The sequence below is a fragment of the Argopecten irradians genome, chromosome 1 (assembly GCF_041381155.1).
Source record: "Argopecten irradians isolate NY chromosome 1, Ai_NY, whole genome shotgun sequence".
Classification (NCBI taxonomy): domain Eukaryota; kingdom Metazoa; phylum Mollusca; class Bivalvia; order Pectinida; family Pectinidae; genus Argopecten; species Argopecten irradians.
In genome coordinates, this window is record NC_091134.1 from 18815408 (window position 1) to 18839429 (window position 24022).

General features: G+C 34.5%; 1 protein-coding gene across 1 annotated transcript; it reads right to left on the reverse strand.

The window, feature by feature from the left end:
- Positions 1–4187: 4187 nt before the first annotated feature.
- On the reverse strand, positions 4188–22294 carry LOC138319713 (guanine nucleotide-binding protein subunit beta). Its single transcript, XM_069262855.1, has 9 exons — positions 22139–22294; positions 20393–20478; positions 11307–11452; positions 10956–11019; positions 10362–10591; positions 9621–9750; positions 9056–9127; positions 7918–8134; positions 4188–7433 (listed from the first exon to the last, which is right to left on the reverse strand). Exons 2-9 carry the CDS (start codon positions 20450–20452, stop codon positions 7327–7329), a joined length of 1026 nt encoding a protein of 341 aa, XP_069118956.1. The 5' UTR covers positions 20453–20478; positions 22139–22294; the 3' UTR covers positions 4188–7326.
- Between the last annotated feature and the right edge of the window lie 1728 nt (positions 22295–24022).

Genomic DNA, 24022 nt, shown 5'->3' on the forward strand with positions numbered 1-24022 from the left:
CTAAATGCTTGAACTCCTTGTATCTGTGTAGCAAATGGAAATCTGATGACCTACTACTTCATCCGGAACGTGCGAAGTTGAATACTTTTATAAATGTATCATATTCATAACTATTCAGTCACATGATGTACTTATAAAGCCCGTCACACAAATAGATACAAGTTGATGACGATTTGACAGGAAGTCAGTACTTGTATGTTGTAGTCTTCTGTGACACACGTGTCCTGTAGCTTAGTTAACGACTGGGCATTGACAGTATACAGGGGAGTGGAGGCAAATGTATCTATATCGTGGGGCTATGTTGTCGTTATATCCAGTCAGATTTCGTCAGAGATTTCCTAATATGGAAATTGTCGTCAGAAATCACCAAATACATGTACATTTGGAGTGTTCAAATTGTCACATTGAAAATCACATCAACCAAACCACAGGATTTCGCCTTTCTAAATTAGTGAATAGAAATTAAAATTATATTAAGCCTAAGTAATTATATTGAAATACAGGTTTGTATATTTATAAAGGCGAATTCCTGTAATTAAATACACACGGATCTCATAAGAGCAATTATGTGTTAACTAAACTCAAAACTGAAATTGACCGCAAAGAATATACTGTTAACATGGAAATTTAAGTCATAACATTCTTTGCGCTCTTTGCCCTGACAAGAACGCAAAATAATTATAATGTTAGTGGGTAGTACCACGGTGCATTGACATCTGTTTTCTTTTTTCTTCCGTTTACTCTCATCTACATATTTTGACAACCAAATTCTGTAAATGCTGATTGATAGTAACACCCAAACGAAATCTGTCCTTTTAGATAACCTTAATCGGTGTTTTTTTTTCGTTCGACGTCTTTTCAATTATTCTTTGTTCATTGTGTGCTTTGATAACATCATTTATGGTCGAAACATTTTATAAATAGTATTGTATCGTTTTTCGTTGTCGTTATTTCAGGGGAACAAAAATATAGTGCCAATGGTAGGCATTATACATCCGCAATAAGACTGGGTTTCATCACAATTCCTCACTTCATCTCGCCTTCAAGTGCTTCCGCCAGTTGTTATAAACACAGGGAAATAGTTACTAGATATAATAATAAAGTATGTAGATTTAACAACGTTTTGTCGAATAGCATGGCTAGATTGAAATTCTACAAAAATTAATAACTCGTGCTTGCTCTAGACTATATTTAAGAAATTCTAAGTTCACGTCTGTCACAAATAAAGCTATTTCCACATACACATACTATAGGAATTCTCACGTCCGTACTGTCGTCATTAAAAGTTGTTAAATGCACATGTTATAAACATAATTACCTCTGACCCTAATACACAAAAAAATATAAACCAAAACGATAAAAATGTCTTTATGAATTGAAAATAGCGTAAAGGCGATAATAAATTCTCACCAATTCTATAAATGCTCCAAAAATGTCGATTTTTATATTTATCGCTTAATCATGACATTGACTTGCTAATTGCCGCCAGCGCCACCCGAAACTCCCGATTTTATCACAACTGTAAACGAGCAATACAACTGAAGCATTGGGATCAAGCTCTGATGGTCTCGCAGAGTAGTGGTAAGGTGCCTTTGTTGTTCCAGTATAATTATTGTGAAACACGTCCGAGATGTTATTTTTTTCTGGCTTTCTAAACCGACTTTCTGTAGCTAATCGAGTGCTCGGGTCTGTGGTTGTGAGCGATGGATTTTTGAACGTCCTTTTGGCAACACATTGTTCCTGTAGATTTTGGGTGAGACTGTGGTTTGGTTGTGCCGTGTTTCTCAATAATGGAAACTCTTCATCTTTGCTAATTGAAGCAGCCAGGCATAGAACGAATATTCATACCCTGGCTCCACTCTGTTCCTTACGACGACCATCTGTCAAAAATCGTCTGTCCGTCCGTCCGTTCAGAGCTACGTCATCGCAGCACCAAAGACCACATGGGACAGAACTTCCACAGCCTTCCTAACAAGGACTCACGTACAGTTATTAAAAGGCCAAAAGCGATAAGGTGACAATATCAAGGGAAAAGTTAGAAAGAAGCGAGAAGATAAGTGGCATGTCATTATACAGAGGTAGTCGGCATTGTTTCATAATTCTGGTTCATCCATTGACAGTACAATGTGACAGGGCGCGGTGGTGCTTAGAAAGCGCTCAAAACGAACGAAGACTAGACAGTAGACACTGGCTATAAATGTCACATAGGTCGATGTCGTCCTTTAATGGTCTCAGCCTAAGCTACAGTAGGCCGAGCCATACAGCTTTAGACAGTCGCCTATGTGGGGCTCTTGATTACAAGTTCGAGAGATTATATTCAATCGATAAAATCAATTACTTTCTTGATAACTAAAAAAGACAGCGGATTGTTATCTATATCTTAATTAAGGTTTGGGAACTATAGGTAAGATCCTTATGGCAATGACATGATCCTTTATGGGGAAAATAGCTAATCCTTTATGGGGAAAATAGCTAATCCTTTATGGGGAAAAGGGGAAAATAGCTAATCCTTTATGGGGAAAATAGCTAATCCTTTATGGGGAAAATAGCTAATACTTTATGGGGAAAAATAACTAATCCTTTATGGGGAAAAAGAGTTAAGTTTTAATTGGAACTTTGGTGGACCAATATGGATAAATAATTATTGAGACATTGGAAGCCGGTGTCCGTCTGATGGCGAGACTGACAATTGACGCACATGGGGACTTCACAGGTTCGTGGCGTCTCCAAGAGGATTGGTCTGTTTACATGCTTAACATCCTTGACAATATCACGTTACATGTAAACATACACATTGTCCTCGTCAAATATCGGTTTTCTGCTGAATGTTTTCGACCTCGATGAACATGGGTATATCGATTTTGTGAAATTTGCGTCGTATTGTACACATATTTATGACGATGTATGGCGATACGAGGTCGTGGAATTAGCGTACGTCTTACTGATTCTTGAACATCGGCACAACTCTTCCACAACAGCGACATGAAACATTTTGGAGTGTACAAAACACGCCTATACCGCGACCTAGCTCCAAAACCTTTTTACTTGTTCACGTGGTTTGATCAGTATTTAATTCACCCCTGGAGACATTTGAACTCTACTTGGAACATGTACAGTTGACTGTGAATTCCGTGGTCAATGATGAGTCAATACCACATTTGATATCTAAAACTTGGTACAATTTTATCTCATAATCCAAATTTGAAAAAAAAAATAAGATGACGGATAATGAACAAAACGCGGCGAAATTGATATACCGAGACCTGGGTAGGGATCCATGGATGAAGAATGACATCTTTATCCGATAATCCGACAGATTATTGTGTTCACGGGAACATTGGTCCTTTAAGAGAATTAAGATTTTTCTCTTAACGTTTTCAGATAATGATTGGCGTAACCGTTTAAGCGATGTGAATTCTTAGAGGCCATGATTCGGTTGACGTAAAAATACCGAACGCTGATTCTTTAGCCCTAACGATGTTGTGGAGCTATGGACTAGTAAAACCAATATGTAATTGACTGACAGTACAGGTGTCTGGTAGCTATGGACAGACACTGGCGAAGGGTATAGCATGGTTTAATTCACACAGCGCCTTGATATCTCATAACAATGTTTTGTAATATTTTTCTCTAGATTCCTTCCAGAGATATCTTTCTGAGGTTTAATAAGCGCCTGGCATGGTCGACATAATCGTATTCGTCACTGATGCCAGTCCTCCACAGACCAGATACGACAACTTATTGATTTTCTCAACACTGTCCACCTCATGCAGTACGTCGTGTATATAATAATGTTAGTAATACAATGCTCAAAAGCGAAGCCATATATTGTGTAACCACTCAGCATCTACCGCATCGGATTACTGCAGCTAGATCAAACTTGTTAAGACCAACACACACATCCATAAAACATCAGAAAGAACTACACATTTGTATCTAGGGATGATTGAAGTAGGTGTCTTATTACACCATTTTTTTTCTAATTAATTGATGTTACTTTCATATGAACCTCTTCCAATCACTACATCTGAATTGTGTGGAGAGTTAATTTTGGGAGATGGCTATAGCTATAGTTCTAACTATTTTACTGAAGTTGAAGAGCATTTTTTAATACATATATCAAGACTAAAACATTTAAATCATGCATTAAGAAACAAATATTTAGAAAAGAAGGATAGACTACATGATTAATGACAAAAAAGCTTTATTGACAAATGAAAAATACAGTTACACTGACACTGACAGATAATTTTCACAATATAATATTCATAATTAATGTGTAGGACTAGTTCAAATAGACACACTGATGCGGATGGTGAGATATATCTAGCACACATCACGTTTACACTAGGAGAAAGGGACCGGTCTGTCCACCACATCTGTCCAACCATCAATACGAAAACTTATTCCAGAATTCTTCCCCATGAAGTCGTATCTTGCTTTGCAAAATCTTGGTTACCAGAAAATTATTCCAGTAACATGGTGACTTATAACAAGCTTTAGAGCATGCTGGAGAAGATAACTGACAATGAACAAACTACAGCAATTCAACAACTCGACAGAAAATGTGATGTGTCTACTTGAGGTCTAAGATTGACAGGTCTTGTTATCAGAAATTCAAAGATTTATCTGTTAAATAAATTAAAAGTTTTGTTCCTTGTAACATGGAATTCTCTCACATAAGTTTTCCTGTGCCTCACAAAGAACTTCAAAGCTATATCCAACTAGTGAAGTGTAACGAGGTTAGTACTGTTACACACTATCAATTATCATTTTACAAGATTTGTAATTTTGGTTCTTGATTTGTTAGAAAAACAACAAAACAGTAAATATAAAAACAAAATGAGATAGGACTCAAAAATTCACATCAACCTAAGCTGTCTATGTATACAGTAGTATTTACTATGGAATCTTAAATGAAATGAATAATCTTGAAGAGATGTGATGTTTGTATATGATTTTAGAAAGTTTTGGTCTTGATAATTGTTCTGTTATAGGAGAAACAGTTGGAAATCCTTTAGGATGAAAGAATATATCTACATCTACATTTCAACATGCATCAATTCACACACATCTGTCACAAGAAAATAAAAGATTACATTTGCACATGTTGCAATACAAACATTCAAGGGACTAAGATTGACCGACCTATTAATCTTAAAGACCAAAATCTGGGATGTAATTATAATCATACACAAGCATCAGACTGACCCAGATAGGGTCAAGGGTCAAGATTGCTTTCACTTCACCAAATAATACACCATTAAATGCAAACATTCATACACCCGTTCATTCTCACTCCTTTTTCGATACCGAGCTTAACATATATTACTATAGAGTACCAGGGTCCTGATACAATTGATTTACACGGAAGAGATATGCGTTTTCTTTCATTCATTTTTGCCATATTTGAAAAGAAAACGCAAAAAAAAAAAAAAAAAAAAAAAAAAAATTGAAAACGAGACATGCACCCAAACCTATAGGTGCAACATGCATATCGACAGAGTACAATTGAATATATATCATATATTTCAGAACACATTTCATTTTAAAGAGTTTTTAGCCCCATAAACTTCTTATATTGGCATGCTTGGTTTGTAAACATTTGTTCAAAGTACATTTGATTCTGATTTGTTTCTGTAAAAGAAATGCCAAACACATGCTTTCCTTCCTATTTTCCGCTCTCTCACGAAATGGACAAATGTACCATTATAAGAAGGATAAGTCCAGTTCCAAACCCTATTTTCAAATTAATATAAATTTTGTTAAAATTGAAGTGCAAGCAAATTCGAAGAGGACCTACAAACACATACAAACAGTAAGCAAGGCCACATGACTCTCATAATAGGTCCAAACACTTAACAGATGTTTCCTCGTCATTTAAATGCATCAACTGTATGGAGATGTTTCTCGATTATATTTTCACTTTAAAATTTAGCTGTTTCAAATTCAACAGATAGCAATTCCTTGTAAACGGCTGCTAATTTAAATAAGGGCAGTTTTTAACATCACTGCTATATATATACATTATATAGTGTAAGACCATATCAAAGCTTAGAAGTGGAAACATCAAGTTTTATACAAAATGGGGAAGGAAAGGGAAATTAAGAAAAGAAACACCAACAGGCTCAAGTCACATGGTGTTCAACTTTTCTGTTTTCATTGCACTAAAACCTTCGAAATAGAAGACAATACTAGTTTATAATGAAATACATTCTTATCTACATATACATAAATATCAATATCATATCATGCATCAACAAGTTCAACATACATACTTAAGGCCTACCCACCCATATCACTTGAAAGTTATATTATCCAAGAAAGCTATTCCAATCCTTCAAAAACGAAAAACTATATTTCTATACTCTCTGTATTCATCATCGACACTTTTTTTCTTCATAAATCTATGATAAAATATTACAGGAATCATTTTGCTTCTTCATTTTAGAAATTTGAAAGAGACTTTAACATTTATTGTAGAAAGCAATCAGACTGAAATCAATGAGCACTTGCATGATTGAACATGGATGTTTAAAATAAAATCACAATCATAATCTACATGTGTAGATTTAGCTGTTTCTCACTCGCAGTCACCTAAGCGCTAGAAACGATCCAGGACATTTATGCAGGGTCGGGTTACATGAGACATGTAGACGGACCCATAAACCTGTATTTATACTGGGGGGGTAGAGATTTCATGGGCCCATTTTTACATGAAATGGTCCCCTGCTGTAACACACAGACAAGGAATATATTATTGTAATAATTATTATTTATACACAAGATCTTTCTTCCGAGAAAGCCTATAGATGTCATGTGCAGTGATATATTATTCTGATGTTTATATGTTTACCTAGTGTTTAAGGTATACCAGTTATGCGGTTCCTTGATTTTTACATTTGTTTTTGGAAACAAATGCTTGTCCTCAGTTGCCGGTAAGAGTAGCCCATCAGTATATGCACACTTAACACTTAACGGCACCTTTCTTTGCACTTGGCACCTCTCTTGCACTTTGTGCCCTGAAGGCTCGTCAAACCAAGTGTCAACTGTTCATTTCACTATCCACTTCAGTTGATCCTTCCCATAAAAATATCCATTTTATGTCCCGTGGAAAGTTCACATCCACAATGTTTGTTTAATCATAAAAAAAAAAAAAAAAAATAACCACAAGTTTATTCTCGCAGCTGTTAAAAACAATTGTTCCATAATGCGCGTGAATACATTTTAACTTTCCCCCATATAGCACGGGCACATCAGTTTTTTTTAAGATATAAATAATAAGTCTTGTATATTTTCCCTCAGATGGGCTAACTAATACTTGGCTCAATTCCAGATCTTAAGAAAACTGTCCCAGGATCCTGTGGCAACTGCCATTCCATCCTCTGTGACGCCCAAACAGCTCACGCGGTTATCGTGGCCAGCTAGCACTCCTAAACATGAACACAAATACATGTTACATACTGGTATCCCAACCTTGTATTGTGAACATTACTCTTATAGGTTCAATGTGAATTTGTTTCAGTAAATTGTTTAACCTTTTTTTATAGACACACGGATAGGACTTGTAACTTTTGATTCAGCAATAATTTATTAATTTTCAACATTTTTGAATTAGCATTTACCAGGCTTGATTTCTTGAAACAACATGTGCCCATTCGAGTCATATCTTCGATTACCTCAGTTTTACTTAAGGCCACTTCAACTTAAGTTTGTTTTGAGAAATCAGGGCCAGGGATATTCACTGTTGAGCAATCAAACCCTTTTAAGTAGTGAAGATAAAATGTATGAAATAAAGAACTCCCCACCAGGAACACAAAACACATGATTTTGTTATGTTGTTTCTTTATGCGGATAATTCTTACAAACTTGTAATGTAAAATTTATATTTACAAGGAGAGGCCAAGCCTAACTTACCAGCTCTATCTTGCTTTAGGACATCCCAAACATTGCAGTTGAAATCATCGTAACCACCCAGGAGCAGACGACCTGACTTGGAGAAGGCCACAGACGTAATACCACATATGATATTGTCGTGTGAGTACATGCCAATTTCCTGATCAGCACGGATATCAAAAAGCCTGCATGTGGCATCATCAGACCCAGTTGCAAATGCGTAACCATTTGGAAAATACTGAAAATAAAATAGAGAAATCGAATGTATTATTGTATTAACTTATCATCCATCTATAACAATGATTAATATGAAATTAAATACAAAACAATTCATTGAGTTACAAAGAATTTCATATTAACATAAACATAGCAATGAGTGCAAGAATCTATATATTTCATAAGTATTAGTTTTAATATAAATATTCGATATAAGGATTTTTTTTTATTACTTTTCTAAGATAAACCAAATTACAGTAAGTACCAATGTGATGTTCGCATGAATTGAAACATTCATGTGACATCACCTATGAGCTTTAGTTTGGTTAGTTTGTCCTATTAACAGCCAGGGTCATTTAAGGATGTGTCAGGTTAGATGGTGGGAGAAAGCTAGAGTATCCAGAGAAAGAAAATGTCGACCAGCAGTAAATATCTGGTAAGTGTCCTACATAGGATTCTAACTAAGGATCCAGAAATAAATTGTGTCAGAAAATATTTCTTGTGGGTATTCCCTACAGCTATAAGCTTGTTTTGATAAAGTCAATAGGTAAATATTATCTAGCTGTAAATCTGAACTCTTGGTATATCAAACATAATCTGATTTGACCTGTGAAACTCCCATATCAGGTTTACAATGACTGTTCATTTGTGTTACATGTGATCTCTAGACATGGAGGTGTTAAAACACAATAGGTGTTAACATAGAGTCAGTAGCCGAGCGGTGTTGTGGTTGAGCCATTTGCCTTTCACCTAACCAGCTGGGGTTCCATCCCTGGCATGGGTGTGAAAATGTCATCAAGTTTTTATCTAATGAACATTTTCATTCATTTTCTTATTTATAAAATAACAAAATTTAAATTTGATCTTTACTGTTTCTTAGGACACAGACAGATTGACAGGTGACGTAACTTTTTCTACAGAAGTTGTTGACATTTATACTTACAGTGATTGCATTTATATCAGATTCGTGTCCTGAGAATGTTTGCTTGCACATTCCATCTCTGACATCCCATAACTGTAAAGAAACAGGCAAGCATTATACAATGGAGATTACATACTATGAAATACAAATTATTCTATTGCCATGCATACATTTAGACATTCTTATTTTAAGTTTGTTAAGCTTGGAATATCCTCTGGCCTATCTTCAGCTTTATTAAATATCTAAATTAGTTAAAAAAATTCACAACCAGTATTGCTGCTGTAGCATTTGTTAAAGAAAAGAACATTTAGGGATATGTTTAATAAATTTATCAGGCAAATGGCAAATCTACATGAAAGACCAGAGCAGGATTTTTTAGAAATACACTCGGCATAGCTTGAAAACCAAGCTTTATTCAACGTGTTTCTGTCCTGACCAAACTTAACTAGGATAGGTACTGCCAACTTCGAGTGATGTTTTGAAGTTCTTTGTTGTATACATACACTCAAATAGTTAAGAGTTAAGGACTAATTTTTTAAGCCATATTATTGGAACAGAGTTCTAAAGGCTTGAAGAATTATGTCACCTTTGCTGAGGCATCACATGCCCCTGAGACAAATGACTTCATATCTGGTGCCAAAGAGAGGCTCATGACATCACCAGTATGGCCAGTAAAAGCTGTCGTCTGCTGGCCTGTCTCTATATCCCATAATGCACTGTAATATAAAATTTATTTAGCACATTGTTAATAGTTGCTTTAAACAAATTCAGACGATTACAGTTTTTCAATCATTTTCATTGGACTAAACTTTTCAAATCAATTCAAAAGAACAAACACAATTTCACATAATGAAATAATGTATATATTCACTCATACATCATGCATGTATAGCATGTTGAATAATTCCATATTTATTGTTTCAAATTTATACTTTACTATTGGAAGATACACACATTTTTACATTTTTTTTGAGAGAGCTCAAACATAAATTCAAAAGTTATGCGATGTGAAAATGTAGGCAAGAGCCCTAAATAGAAAATTCATATATTTGTAAATATATTGAAATTAACAAAGACACAAATATTGTACGCAAATATTGTAAGTTGTCATTGATATCACCTGGCTCAAGGATCATGAAAAAATCTTAGACTTGAGTTTTGACTTAGCCAATCAAATGTGACATAACTCTTTGTAACGTCATCTTTGACTTTGGCTAGGATTAAAATTAAGACAGTTTTGGTCAGTTTTTATGATCCTGAGGCCTGGTAGGCATTTACAGAGTCCCTAACAATTACATATCCTGTCCACAAATCTCCTGTAACCTACCATGACATGTCTCCGGAGCTTGTAACTATTTGGTTGTCGTCTAGGAAACGGCAACAAGAGAGATAACCAGTGTGTCCAGGCAATTCACGACTGACCCTTACATTTCCTTCTCTCGTTTTTAAACTATAGATAGAACAGATGTTGTCGAGACCTCCACACGCTACATAGCTACATGACGGAGCATAGGCACATGTCATTACCCAGCTAGATCTTAAAGGTATCGCATGTACCTGGAATCAAGAATTAATCATACAATTATCCAAAGTTTCGAAAAACAATATTGATTAAAATACAAGCAAAATGCAAGATGAATGTGACAAAATGATAAATGGTACTTCAGAAGTGGGTCTTCCGTCATTATTTTTTATTGAAATTATATGTAATACTTTGTGAATCATCAAGACTTTTGACCAAATTACACACTAAAACTCGCTATGATTGATAAGATATAACAATCCAAAATGGTTTAAAATAGCACCTTCAGGTATATTTAAAGTATGGCTTTCTTGTTATTAAAGCCATAGTAAAAAAAATTCAATAAACAATTTTGAAGCAGAGAGAAAAGTTGAGAGACTATCTGATTACAAATCTCACCTTATTTGTAGTATATCCGTCCCATACAATTAATTTACCATCTTGTGAAGCAGATACTAGATTTCTGTAAAATAACATAACACTCTTTGTTATATGTTTGCATTTCCTAAACATTTCTTGTACATACATTAATCATTATAACTTTTCAGTTGGTAACTATGGCATGAATGATAAACATGTACTATGCTAGGTAATACAAGGGTACATATACAGTGGAACTACAGCGAAAATGTAATGACAGTATATATATTGGGATGGTATGGGAAAAAGAAGTAATTCCAACCATGTGGACAAAAACAAATTGTCAAATTTTCGAGTCGATCTGCCCCTATCAATTTCACTGATACATACGCAGAATCTGTTGCCCAATGCATGGCATATATTTTTGCCAAGTGTCCCCTAAGGGTACGCCTGGTGCGCATCTGTATTCGGCCAACAGGTTCGACGCCATAGGCAGCTTGGCTGAGGGTTGTATCAGCAGCAGCTTTCCTTGCCTCCTGTAAACAGAGAAGGAGAGTTTTACTTTTCAATTTTAACAAGTTGATTGTCAAGGAAACAACGATAATGAGTATTATCAATGGGTAAACATACGGGTAATCAAGCAAATATAATCCAAACCATCACCCCTGAAAGAAATCAAACATTATTTACCCCTGAAAGAAATCATACATTATTATCTGATCTTAAACGCCTACCAATCTGAGCTTTAAAATGTCAAATGCAGCTGTATTTAACAGGTTTACTAATTTTGGTTAAATATGCTACTTGCTGGACATCAATTTTCCTTTATTAGTTTTTTTTTCTTTTCTTTTAACATTGTTAGTAATAGTATTTAGTATGAAGTTAATTATCCTTGATTTTTTTTTTTTACTATTGATATAAAAGGGCAAGACTGTATATATAGTATCATCAGTATTATAATCATTGTGGAATTAGGAAAGGCTGGTTAAATAGCCTACAATACCACTGTACTAATCCTGTAGTAATCTTACATCAGACAAACTAGTCCCAATCAAGGTAATACTAGTATTATATTTGTAAGCTTTTTATTTCAATACATCAGACACAAGTATACTGGTTGAATAGAAACAGCTACCACACCCAGTGACTATCATTAATCCTTACAACAGACCAACACTGCAACAGTCATGACAGTTGGAAGATATTGGCAATACTGCCCATGTAGCTATATATGGTAAAATACTGGATTTTAGTAATACTAATTTAAGAGTTTGGTGGAAGTATAAATGACAACATTGAAGAGAACAAGGCATTGTCACAGATGTAACCACAATGACAATCAATGATGTTTTATGAAGGACTAAAGATAAAATACTAGGTAGGCTTCTGACAGATCTAGAGAAGCTATGGCTGAGACAAAATTGATTTTTCTTGGAAATTCAGCCGGCATCAACAGCTAGTTTTCGTCAGCGAATTTTCCAGAATTATGAAGGGATCAAACCATACACACAGTGTATATACATACCTACGAGGCAGACATTTACAATTGTAACCACAGCTTTTTTTTTTCTTATCTATAATCACTTTAATTATTAAATTCATGTCGCTTTGACATGATTAGTTCCCCTAGCAAGTTCTCAAAATATGAGAAATGTTGATGCTTGAGTGAGTCATATATTTAAAACAAACTCTAAAATACCATAATATATGGCTCTAAATAAAAAACATCTGGAGGTATATATGTATGCACATGTTTACAAAAAAGAAGACCAGAGAAGTACTTTTTTCTCTTTAATGTGACAGTGGCCTTGACCTTGAATTTTCGACCTGCAGAGATCCCATTAAACTAACAGGTTTGATGATACAGCAGTACACAAGTTTGAGGTCAGTCCACTTCAACTTGATTTATAGTGTCTAAATGGTGTTGTGATGTACATACATGAATTATATCTCTTTACTTGCTTCTCCAATTCTTAGCTTTCAGAAGGGGGATAAAGCAATTTAACAAAAGAGTTATAAAAATTTAGCAATGCATCACTCTGTACTTCTCGTGATAATTATAATTACAGATGTGTTTAAAAATAATACACTCAGATCATCTCCATCAAACATGCCCAAAGATTCCTCATATATATACATTTATTTTTAACCTACAGATAACTAGTTCTGTACAAATAAAACATCTAATTTTCAATATCTCATTAACCATGATTCTACTCATTAGTGTGAAAATAGTTGCAGAGGCCGTGACATTACACATCAATTAACATCTTGAATGATTTTTTTTCTGTATGTCTTACACATACTCAAACACGTTTGTTGGTTATAATGAAATGTTTTGTGCATATGTCTACATCATTGTGACTACATATAATTAAACACTGGCTGGTGGTTACAGCCTATTCAGACTAGCTACAAAAGGGCACCTGCTACACTGGGTTGTGTGTGAACTAACACAGATCTCTTAGTCTAAAGGCTATTTATTGATCTTCCTGAACAGCCTGCTGGCTGACTGCCAGCCAACTCAGGCACACACATACAACAGATCAAATTGTGACCTAACACTTTGTCTGGTATATATCCATGTGTGAATTTTCAGAGTGTACTATGTAATATTTTAACACCATAACTACATGTACATCACAAAATATCAAAATTTGCACCACATATATCTGATCACTATACCATGTTGTATTCCATTTTATAGATTTTATAGCTATTAAATTATACACAGACATGCAAGCACAGATACACAGATGTATATGCCTTTAAGTATCAGTTTGACAGAGAGTCTAGTTGCTGCATTAAACAATATGATAAAACACAAATGCATGTAAACAAAATTCTCAAAACTTATATTTTGGCTTAGACATGCAAGGTCATATTGGTGATTCAAGACTTAACTATTTTTTAAAGCATTTCTAAGCTAATCTCTAACACTGTCAGGTGTTCTTACCACAGTTTGAAAGTTTTATGACATATTACCTAAATTAAGGATGAACATATTTACTGGTATATGTTTGCAACAGATCGAATTTCCTTATAACATGCATGAAATAAATGTAACATTATACCAATTCTTTATGCTAATCCCTTTTGTTATAACCCTTAGCCAATGATAATACCTTTCCTGTAAGCATTAACCTAAACTTAAAGATATATAAAGGCTTTGGTACTGTACTTCAGACAGACAACAAGAATTTTACTGAAGATGGACAAACAAACTGCATGGGTATAATTTTGATGATATTTAGAAATTAATGCTGTTTATAAATAGAGAATTTTCAATCTTAGAAAACAGATAAGAAAACTTAAGAAGATTTAGAGCAAAGATCTAAATTGGTAGCTGCATGTATACATTGTATCATATTTGTTTATTTACAGAATTAGAAAACAAGGTATACGTAGAAGCTATAATTTATCTTTAAACATTAGCGACATACATATATTCATACATGTTTCAAAAACTAATCCAGTAGAAAACAGGACATGGGCATTACAGAAGAAAATCCATGGAAACTAGTAATAAAATTCCTTTTCAATTACTAATTAAATCGTGAAAGAGCAATGGAAGGATTTCATAGCATCACTGAATCCACGATCTGCAGTAAATTCAGCCAGATGTACAACAAACAGGTCACACCTCAAAGCAGATAAGTTTCTGTAATTACTCAGTATTAATCAATGGAAGTATTTATGTTAAGTACAGCATCATGGCATGCTTGGGGCATATATATTGATCCATACATAACTTCAGTTCTCCTTGCGAAACTACAGTTCATCTATTGGTAGAAAATTAAGATTTTATATTTAGATTGTCCTTAATCCATAATATAGAATCTGATTGCTCCCATCTAACTGGGAAGAAGCTTTTAATGAACTGGGAATGTATTTTCCAGAAGTATAAGATCTTTTATCTTTATTTAACGTAGCCCTAGAATTAGCTTTATTTTTTTTTTGGACAGAAAATGGTACAATTCATTTTTAATAGTTTCAAATTCATGCCTTCTCTTCCCATTGTTAGTTTGTTAATAATTGCAAATATAAGCTTGGTAATATATCTTAAACACTCACTTATCCATTTTACATTACTACTCAACAAATTACATTGAAGACCATGTTAAATTTCTTATGTGTATTACTTACATCCTATCTCTTCTTATTTAAAAGAAACATTCTGGAACACACTTATACATTTGAGGTAGAAATTGAAAGCTTTTTATAAGCTGATCATATTATACTAGCAGTAAACAACATCTCCATTGTATCTATGTCCCAATTAGCAGTAATCCACAGGTTGCCGGAGGGCTGATATTGTTGATCACTTGGGCATGCTCAACAGACAAGGCTATTTACCACTATGGCACCAAAGAGAAATTGAATTACAGCTATTTCTAGATACAGCCGGGAGAGAGCATGGCCATATAGCAGATTAAAAATATGCTGAAGGAGGGGGAGAGATCTATAAATAGTAATAATGGAGTGGTGAATCATCATTGTGTGTTCAGTGATGAGGAGAGCAGAGCTGATAGTAGTTCAGTGTAGAGGGGAGCACCTCCCAACAGTGTTTCTGTAGAGAGAAGCGGCTAGGTATACATGCATGCGTGAACATAAAACCTGTCCCCCATCACATGAAGTGCTCTGCCACTTGACCTTTACTCCTAGCAATGTTCCTGGTATGACAGATTAGTAAATGTCTATTACTACTATCATTTCAAACCAATTTATAAATTTGGGGGTATACTTAGCTACACACCTATTTACAATACCGGGTATACCACATGTAATAATCAGTAAATGTCTATTACTACTGAAATTTCAAACCAATAATAAATACATAAATATGGGATAGCTATATAGACCTCCTTACAATATACACCACCATCTAATAATTATCTGGATACATTGACTAACTGAAGAAAGCACTGGTAATAATTCATCAATGACTCCCGAACATATATTTCTGCTCTTCCTTTTCTAAAGTGAAACAGTTCATATTATAAAATTTCGGAAAAACTGATGTATGTGCAAACAAAAGACCCTTTAACACCTTATATCGACATATAAAACATTTTATGTCCTAACAAAACTTCAAAAGAAAATTTACATTGAAACAGTAGACCCCTAGGAATTTATCCATAGCCATACTGGCCTAAACCTTGTAACCCCAAGAGGGAGGATAAACAGTGGAATATCAGCCACACAAACAATTTAGTCACACGCACAATTATGTAATTTGGCTGTTAACACTACGTTTTATAGGGAAATCTATTACAAAGGAGTTATCATTGTTTCAAACAAAGTGATTAAAATTAGGAAGTGTACCCATGGCAAAGAAATTGAAAATAGAATTAATCTGCTCTGAAGACTGCACACCAATTCAAGCAGTTTTTTTTGGTGATATTTTGATTCCAATGTAGTTTCAGTATTATTCTTAATATCTATTTATTATAATAAATCATTTGAAATTGAGAAGTCAGACTTCATAGAAGTCTTGCTATCATGATCTAAACATTCACAATTTTATTCTTGGACTGATTATCTTTTCACAATAGATCTTCACTAAGGTATTTTAACCACAGAAGCACAAAATTTTGATAGAGCACATTATTTTTGTATTTCACAATGGGCTTCTTGATTGTCCTGCATACATTACCAATCATAATTCACACAAACTGGGATAATACTGGGGTTATCCATACACTATTTAGTCTATTTCTACACATGAATATTCAATATGCATTTAGGTCTTTGTCAGGGTGTTCAAATTAACGCTGCTTTGTCAAGATCACTTCAACGATGCCAATGAATGACAAAATATTTCTCTCAATGAAATTCAAATCAGGTTATCTACATGATTTCCTTGTATGGCTCAATAATGCTCAATAATAAGTGTTGATTTTTCACCATGCTGAATGTATCAATAAAGTTAAGTGGGTTCAAATTTAATTATCACTAATTTTAAAAACTTTAAAATATGCAAACATTCTTAATGGGGTTTTTTTTTTTTTTGGTTTATTTGTTTGAAAAACTTATTCACAAACTGAAATTCAAGAATGTCAGAACTACTATGGGTTTCTAACGAAAATCTACAGGTAAACAAACACAGACCTTGAAACATAAAACTTTACTAATAGCTAAGACTGGTGAAAACAATTGATTTTTACCTACACTACAAACAATAGGCCTGTGTTTCTTTAGCTGAACAGCAGCCATCTTGCATGTCTAGCATCAATAGACAGCTGACCTAGATGTGTAATCTACTGAACTCTGTGGTACAATAATAGTCCATCCCCTACTACCTAGCCTGAACACTAAGCTATATAACCAGATGTCTAGGCACACTTTACAGCCTAACAATTTTATAGGGCTGTGTATACAACACTGGATGTTACACAGTAACAAGCACTGCAACTGACAGTCACACTGTGATAACCAAAATAAGCACCTAATCCATAATAACTGATGACAAGAGATTCACTTTAGACTAAAACCTTGTATAATCAAAACTTATAACTCATATAGGTAAATGAACTTTGTAAATGTCTTTATATTGACAATTCAAGGCTTTTTCAATGGGAATTTTTGAGGATGGCAACCCAATGGGCTTCATTCCAAGTGGAAATTAATGCTTAGAAAATTAAGTTTTCTCCTGAAAATCCCTTTCCAGTGCAACAAATATTTCTTTCCTTGTGTGAGTTATGGGGGCTTTTTCTTCAGAAAGCGTCATGCATGCAATTGCTTTTGTACAAAAATGTTTTTAGGATTGTGATTAACTTGAATAAGGTTTTATAAAGGGACTTCCAAATAGTTCTTTCATATTATTGTTACATTTTTGGTACTGATGACTGCAGACTAGCATTGGTTAGTGGGGTTTTCCTTACTCTCCAGTGGAAGACGTGGCATAACCAAAGAGGTCACAAGTTCAAGGTTTGGCAGTGGGTAGATAATAAGGGTTGTTTATCACCATACTCTAGTTCAAAAGTTTTGTAACAGACGACACTCCTATTGCAGATTTGGATCAGTTGAACAGTCTATGGGTATAAACTAAGGATTTAAGTTGTAGGAGCAAGAGAAGCTTCTTGGAATGAGAATGAAATGCTTCTTTGAATTAATCTCTGCCAATTGCTGATCTGGACCCAGTTTCACGAACATTCTGTAAATTCAAGGAATCCCTTAACTTTAATTTCTCCTTAGAAAAGCATTATGGATTATTAGGAAGGCTCCTTAACTAAGATTTTCCCTTAACTTCTGTAATGCTTTTTTGAGAATTTTAAAGGGACCATTCAGTTTAAGAGAACATTAAAATTTGTAAATATATCGAAAAAAAACCCAGTTCTAATGAAAATTACATCAGTCGGTTTTACTGTGATATGCCAGAAAAGCCCATGGAGGTGAAAGGCTTGTTAAATGTTCAAACTTGGTCGCTGTCCGCTATTACATATTGTGGTCGAACATCCTCATGCCGAACCCTGTCCCTTGCTCGTAGAGTAAATGAGTAATGTTATTTTTGTCTAGAACTGCTCAAATCGCACCGACAGTAGTGTGTTTACCTTATTAGATGAATTGTCTTGCCTAAAAAATAACTTTATCACCTCATCACCGGTTATGTAGTTCATTTGTTTAACGTGCGTGAATTTGGTAAGGGTACATATTGTACCTGCTTTATCGTATTGATCAACGAAATGTAATTACAATGGTATCAATTAAAATACTAGACTATGACGTGGAATTTGACAATATTTGATGTTAGATGTTTCATAAGAAATGTAGAACAATACATTTATGCCATATTTTGCTTCTTGGTTATGTAAAAGAATTAGCCTGAGTGAATTGTCCCTTTAAGTTAAGGAATCCTTAAAGCTAAGGAATGTTCATGAAATTGAACCTGACTATACAAAGGACAAAGTGCCTAAAAGCTTAGGGTGTGGTGTAAAGTTACCCTCTAATACCAGACACGTCTTGTGTGAATTTCTCACAGTAGATTGGTAGGATATATTGACCATGGGCCCAGATGGCGACACAGTTGATCAAAGACAATTGCAGATTGTTTTTATGGGGGGTCTAAAACATACACTTTCAAGTCTGGGCATTTTGACAGTATAATATCCACAGTCATTATAGGATCTGTACTTAAAGGATACCAAAGCAACTGCAGTATATAATTATATATTAATACAGAGGTTTAATTCCTCCACATTTCAAAACTGTGCAGACAACTGTGCGAAGATCAATTTTAGCCAGAAATATAATTGATTATCAAACACAATTTTAAAACTCATTTCCTAAATTATGCAGATTTAAAGCTAATCTTATAGGTATGCTTAAGTGAGTGGGACTGTGATTGTATCCATCAACTAATGAACAGGTAAGTCAATCAGTTGAGCATATGGCTAGTGTTTGGATGTACTGTGTTTGAACCCTGACCTTGCTGTTTCACTTTCTTCTCTCATGTTACAAACTTGTCGCCTGACAAAATACCTATGGTAGTGGTATAAGGGTTTTGCTTGTCTTCACGGTAAACACTTTGAGGAAGAAGGGAGGTTGTAGCAGGACTGAACTGAGTGGATCATTGGTGACCAGGTAGTTCAATTGGTAGAGTATCTGGATAGTGTTCGGAGGTTTCAGGTTCAAACCCTGGTTTTGAAGATACATTTACACCTCTCCTGTTACATAACAAAATACAAGATATCTTTCTTTTAAAGGCTTTGTACAGACCAGAACGAGTCATAACCGCAATCATGGTCATTTTTTGAGATTCAACCAGCCATTGAAATAATATGAATGTCATATGATTATGATGTAAAAATAACTTGCAGACACATTGACATTGCTAGTTATCTTCACAGGAATCAAATTTTGAAGATTTATCACGTAATTCTGATCTGTTTAAATTTGGTGAAATGATATTTCTGAATTTTTTACAAGTACAAATGACTGGCTATACAGTATAAATCATGTGTGGTAATAATTGCATGCAAAGATTTAAATTATCCTTCTGTTCCACAGTAGATTCCCAGTAATCAACCGTTATTGATCCTTTCCAATCTGCCATTGCTTTTTCAACTGTAACATACATATCTCAACAAGCGGAACATAAAATAAAGTAATAATAGACAAGTTATAAAACAACAGTTGTTATGACACAAAGCAAGCAGATATTAGCATAATAGAGATTATATATGTATAGGCTTTGACGATAATATTGAGATGCATGCACAATTAATCAAGAGGAACAATTCTACAATATCTACTTCATTTTTCCAAAGATATTATTACAATTAGAGGTTAATGTTTATTCTTGGGATTAACTGTTTGTGTTTACTATCATCCTTTTGTTCTTTGCAAACACAAACAGTTGAATACCAGAATAGCAAATGAAGATAATACCAAATAGAGTGCAAGATTCAGGTTACATATAAGTACACAAATTCTGGATATACATGGAAATGATTCTATGGTATGCGATTACTTACCCTGATTTGATTTTTTAACTGTTCGGTTTCCTGTCGCAGCGCTTCTAGTTCTGACGACATGATTATTTTTTAAAAAAGAAAAAAATCTGAAATAAAAAAGAATAACAAGAATTATCGTCAAATCAAATTCTTTGAATATATCAAAATATATTTGCTGTATTTGCAGTAAACAGCTTTCACAACTCTAAAGGATCAATATGAGGCGATACCCCTTATTCTCAGTTTCTCAATGAAAATGAAGTCGCTGTACACATATGGAAGATGCGCTTTTACAGTTTTATAGAAAATTTAAGTACATGTCTTTTAATCAAATTTTCTCTAAAACCTATTAATTTGTCTACATACTGGTTTCCACATCACTGTCCATGCAGAGTGATTTTTTTTTATCTAACAATTGTAAGCAACATTGCAGAAGGATGTGGAACTTTAACACAACAGACTTGCTGTCATAACATAAGACAAAATATACCATATATATACTGAAAAATGTAGGTGACTGTCATAACCAATGGAAACTACACCTGAAGCCATTGGATACATAATTTTATTTTTGATGTTGGGGCTTCAATGATGATCCATATTCAATCATCATCACATCCAAAGACACTTTTTTACTTAAAACTTTAAATCCCATTTTAATCCCCATGTCATAATACACCTTTTGTTTCCTTGGGGAAAGGAGGGGAATTGGGATATTAAACAGAAATATAGCATAATTGATGACGACAAAGACCATTAGTAAAACGTAAGATGAAACAGATGTCATGAATATTAAACACACTAAATGTAAATTAACATATCGCAGCAAATGGGGGAAAATTACACTTGACTAGGACACCAATGAGGAATAGTTATAATCAAAAGAGGATATAGTATTGTGTTTGGAACATTTTCATCATGAATTTTGTATGCTTTGCTGTCCTGTTATAATTAAAACATGATAAATTGTGGGATATCATGAGGCTTACACACAACACGCATTTCTTCACAAAGGCCCCTGAGCCAGACCAACCTAATCAATTATGATCAATATTTCAGCTGGTGTATTTAGAGTTTTCCAGTATCCTTATATATATGCGATCACCAGCATATCCTGATGAATCTGTCACACCAAAGATGTAATCCTGTTTGTCATACCACACCCATAATAGCGAGGAATACACACGATGGCATCACGAAATATCACAAATCCTGGGCAATATGGATTTCATATGTAATTATGCAGAATTTATGCATGATCGCCATCTTTGAAAATGGCTGCTTTCACAAAATTCATGCTCAGCCACCGTCTGCATCTTATCATCCTCACAATATTTCCCAAAATATAGCAATAATCCGCAAATGACTGCATATTATGTTGCTCTAATTGATTATTAGGATAATTCACTTTTAGTAGCAACAATGTTGAAAAAAAAGATACATTGTAGTGAGTAGTAAACAATGTACAATATTGAATGGACCATACAAACCCGACTACAGCGATGCAGAAAATGTGTCTATCTTTCAAATCCTTTCTTCTTTTACACGCAATCAACGACAGGCAACATTAAGGGACTTGTTCCACGATGAATAAAGACAGAATATAACAAGGAAATGGGCTGTACACAACGTAAACACTGAACTGTCAGACGGAAATGGCGGTGAGCAAGTAGCTCGTCTATTGTTCGATACACAGCTAAATCGGCAAAATTCTCCAACGATTAGCTCCATATATTCGCCGATTATACCACAAGTTATAATACTTACATCGATATATAAAAAGGGGTCCGAAAACTCCCTCTATTCGGTCATACAGCCTCCCGAAATCACAGTTCTCTGGCCGGCATTAATCAGTTTTCCTTTTCCTGTGATGGGGTGCGGTCTCCCTGAATCAGTATGAGAAACCCCGTAGACTGTGATAGTTAACGCGAGTACGCATGCGTATGTCATTCTCTGACGACATCCTCATTAGCATTTCAGCCGGGTTGTGAAAATTACACTGAACCGAATACGTAAAATAGCAGGGGATTGCAATCACAAATGGGTGTTTAATTTTCGGAGAAAATGCTTTGAAACTACAACTTCATCACGGAAAGTAAAAAATGTTAGATTTCACAATATGTGTGAAAAATCGTAAGGTGCTCCAAGGGAAGCAACTCTATCATAAAAAAATGAATATTTACGATTTTAGTGGCGGAGGCTACCAACAAAGAGATCTAGTAAAAATTATAATAAATATTATAACCTGTGTACAGACACACGGATTTCAATTTTTATTTATAATAAATAAATAAATATCAATGCCAAAACATTCATTGAATTTTTCTTAATATTGTAGGGAGAAGGCTTATATCACAATGAAATATGTATAAATCATATATACATGTAAAGAGAAAGAGTCTGAAGAGCTCTCTTGAATGGGGCGTTCAAGCGCTCACATAATTTGTCGGCCGTTAATGTTTTTATTTTTATAGAGAGTGGTGTATATATTTATATATTTAAATAAATGAAGATGTTTATGTTCCTACCATAACTTTGTTAAATTCTAAGTATCGGTCAAATGAAACGAATTATATATAGATGTTATGGAGATAAGCCGAAAACTTCTTCTTTCAATTTAGGGACAGACTCAAAAGTTTGAGTGCATTTGTCCCTGGGAGGTGGCATCAATATTTATATATGTATATATATATATAAACAGGCCGTGTATATTATTATGGGAGGTTGTGTCTAGCCAGGGTTGTCCAGAGCTTGTCCAGGACAGGCTCCTGAGCTAGAGAATTTGGTAATGAGTTCCACTCGATGATGGTGCGAGGGAAGAATGCAAATTTTGTAGAGGTTTTTGTTAGAAGGTATCTGTGTGCGCCTCTTGTTCTCCCGTCGCCTGATGTTATATGTTGTGGTCGGTCGATATCCACATTTATAATTTTGTGTAGCATGATCATTCTGGCTTTGGCTCTTCTTGTAGCCAGTTTAAAGATGTAATCATGTTGGTGACACAACCTGGTTCCATATTTCTATATTGGTTGTAGAAATACCTTGCAGCCTTTCTCTGAATGTTTTCAAGTGCTAGGATTTGATAAGTGTACAATATGTTGGAGAGAGAACTGTATCGAGGCCCGTCAGAACCAAGATCTGTTCTCTCTCCAACATATTGTACAGTTTGAGGCTTATCTTTTTTAAAACATAGCAAGTCTTTGTGTTAATAAAGTACACTTTTATTTCTATTATAAGCCTGTGTTTTGCCTTTGTCTATGAGCTCAGTAACTCTACAAATGTGCATTCAACCATGACAAATCAAATATAGACAATGGCAACATAGAATTACCTTTGCCTGTGATGAATAGCATTCGATGCATGAAGCATGCTTTTGGGTTGGACAAATTCACTTTCACAATGTTCACCTACAGTGATGGAGGGATATTACTTTCTTAATTTCAGCGATATGTAATACGATGACTTTACTTAGTGACTTTTATTGCTAAAGGGCATTTCTGTCCAATGTCTGATGTGGTAAAGAAATGACATTTGAAACTATAGACTTGCAATTTAGGCGTTTGTTTGAAAGCGTCTTGCTAAAATGATCGCATATAATAGTGATTTTCCAGGCTAGTTCAAAACAGACGGTGCCCCCAGAACTTACATTGAATT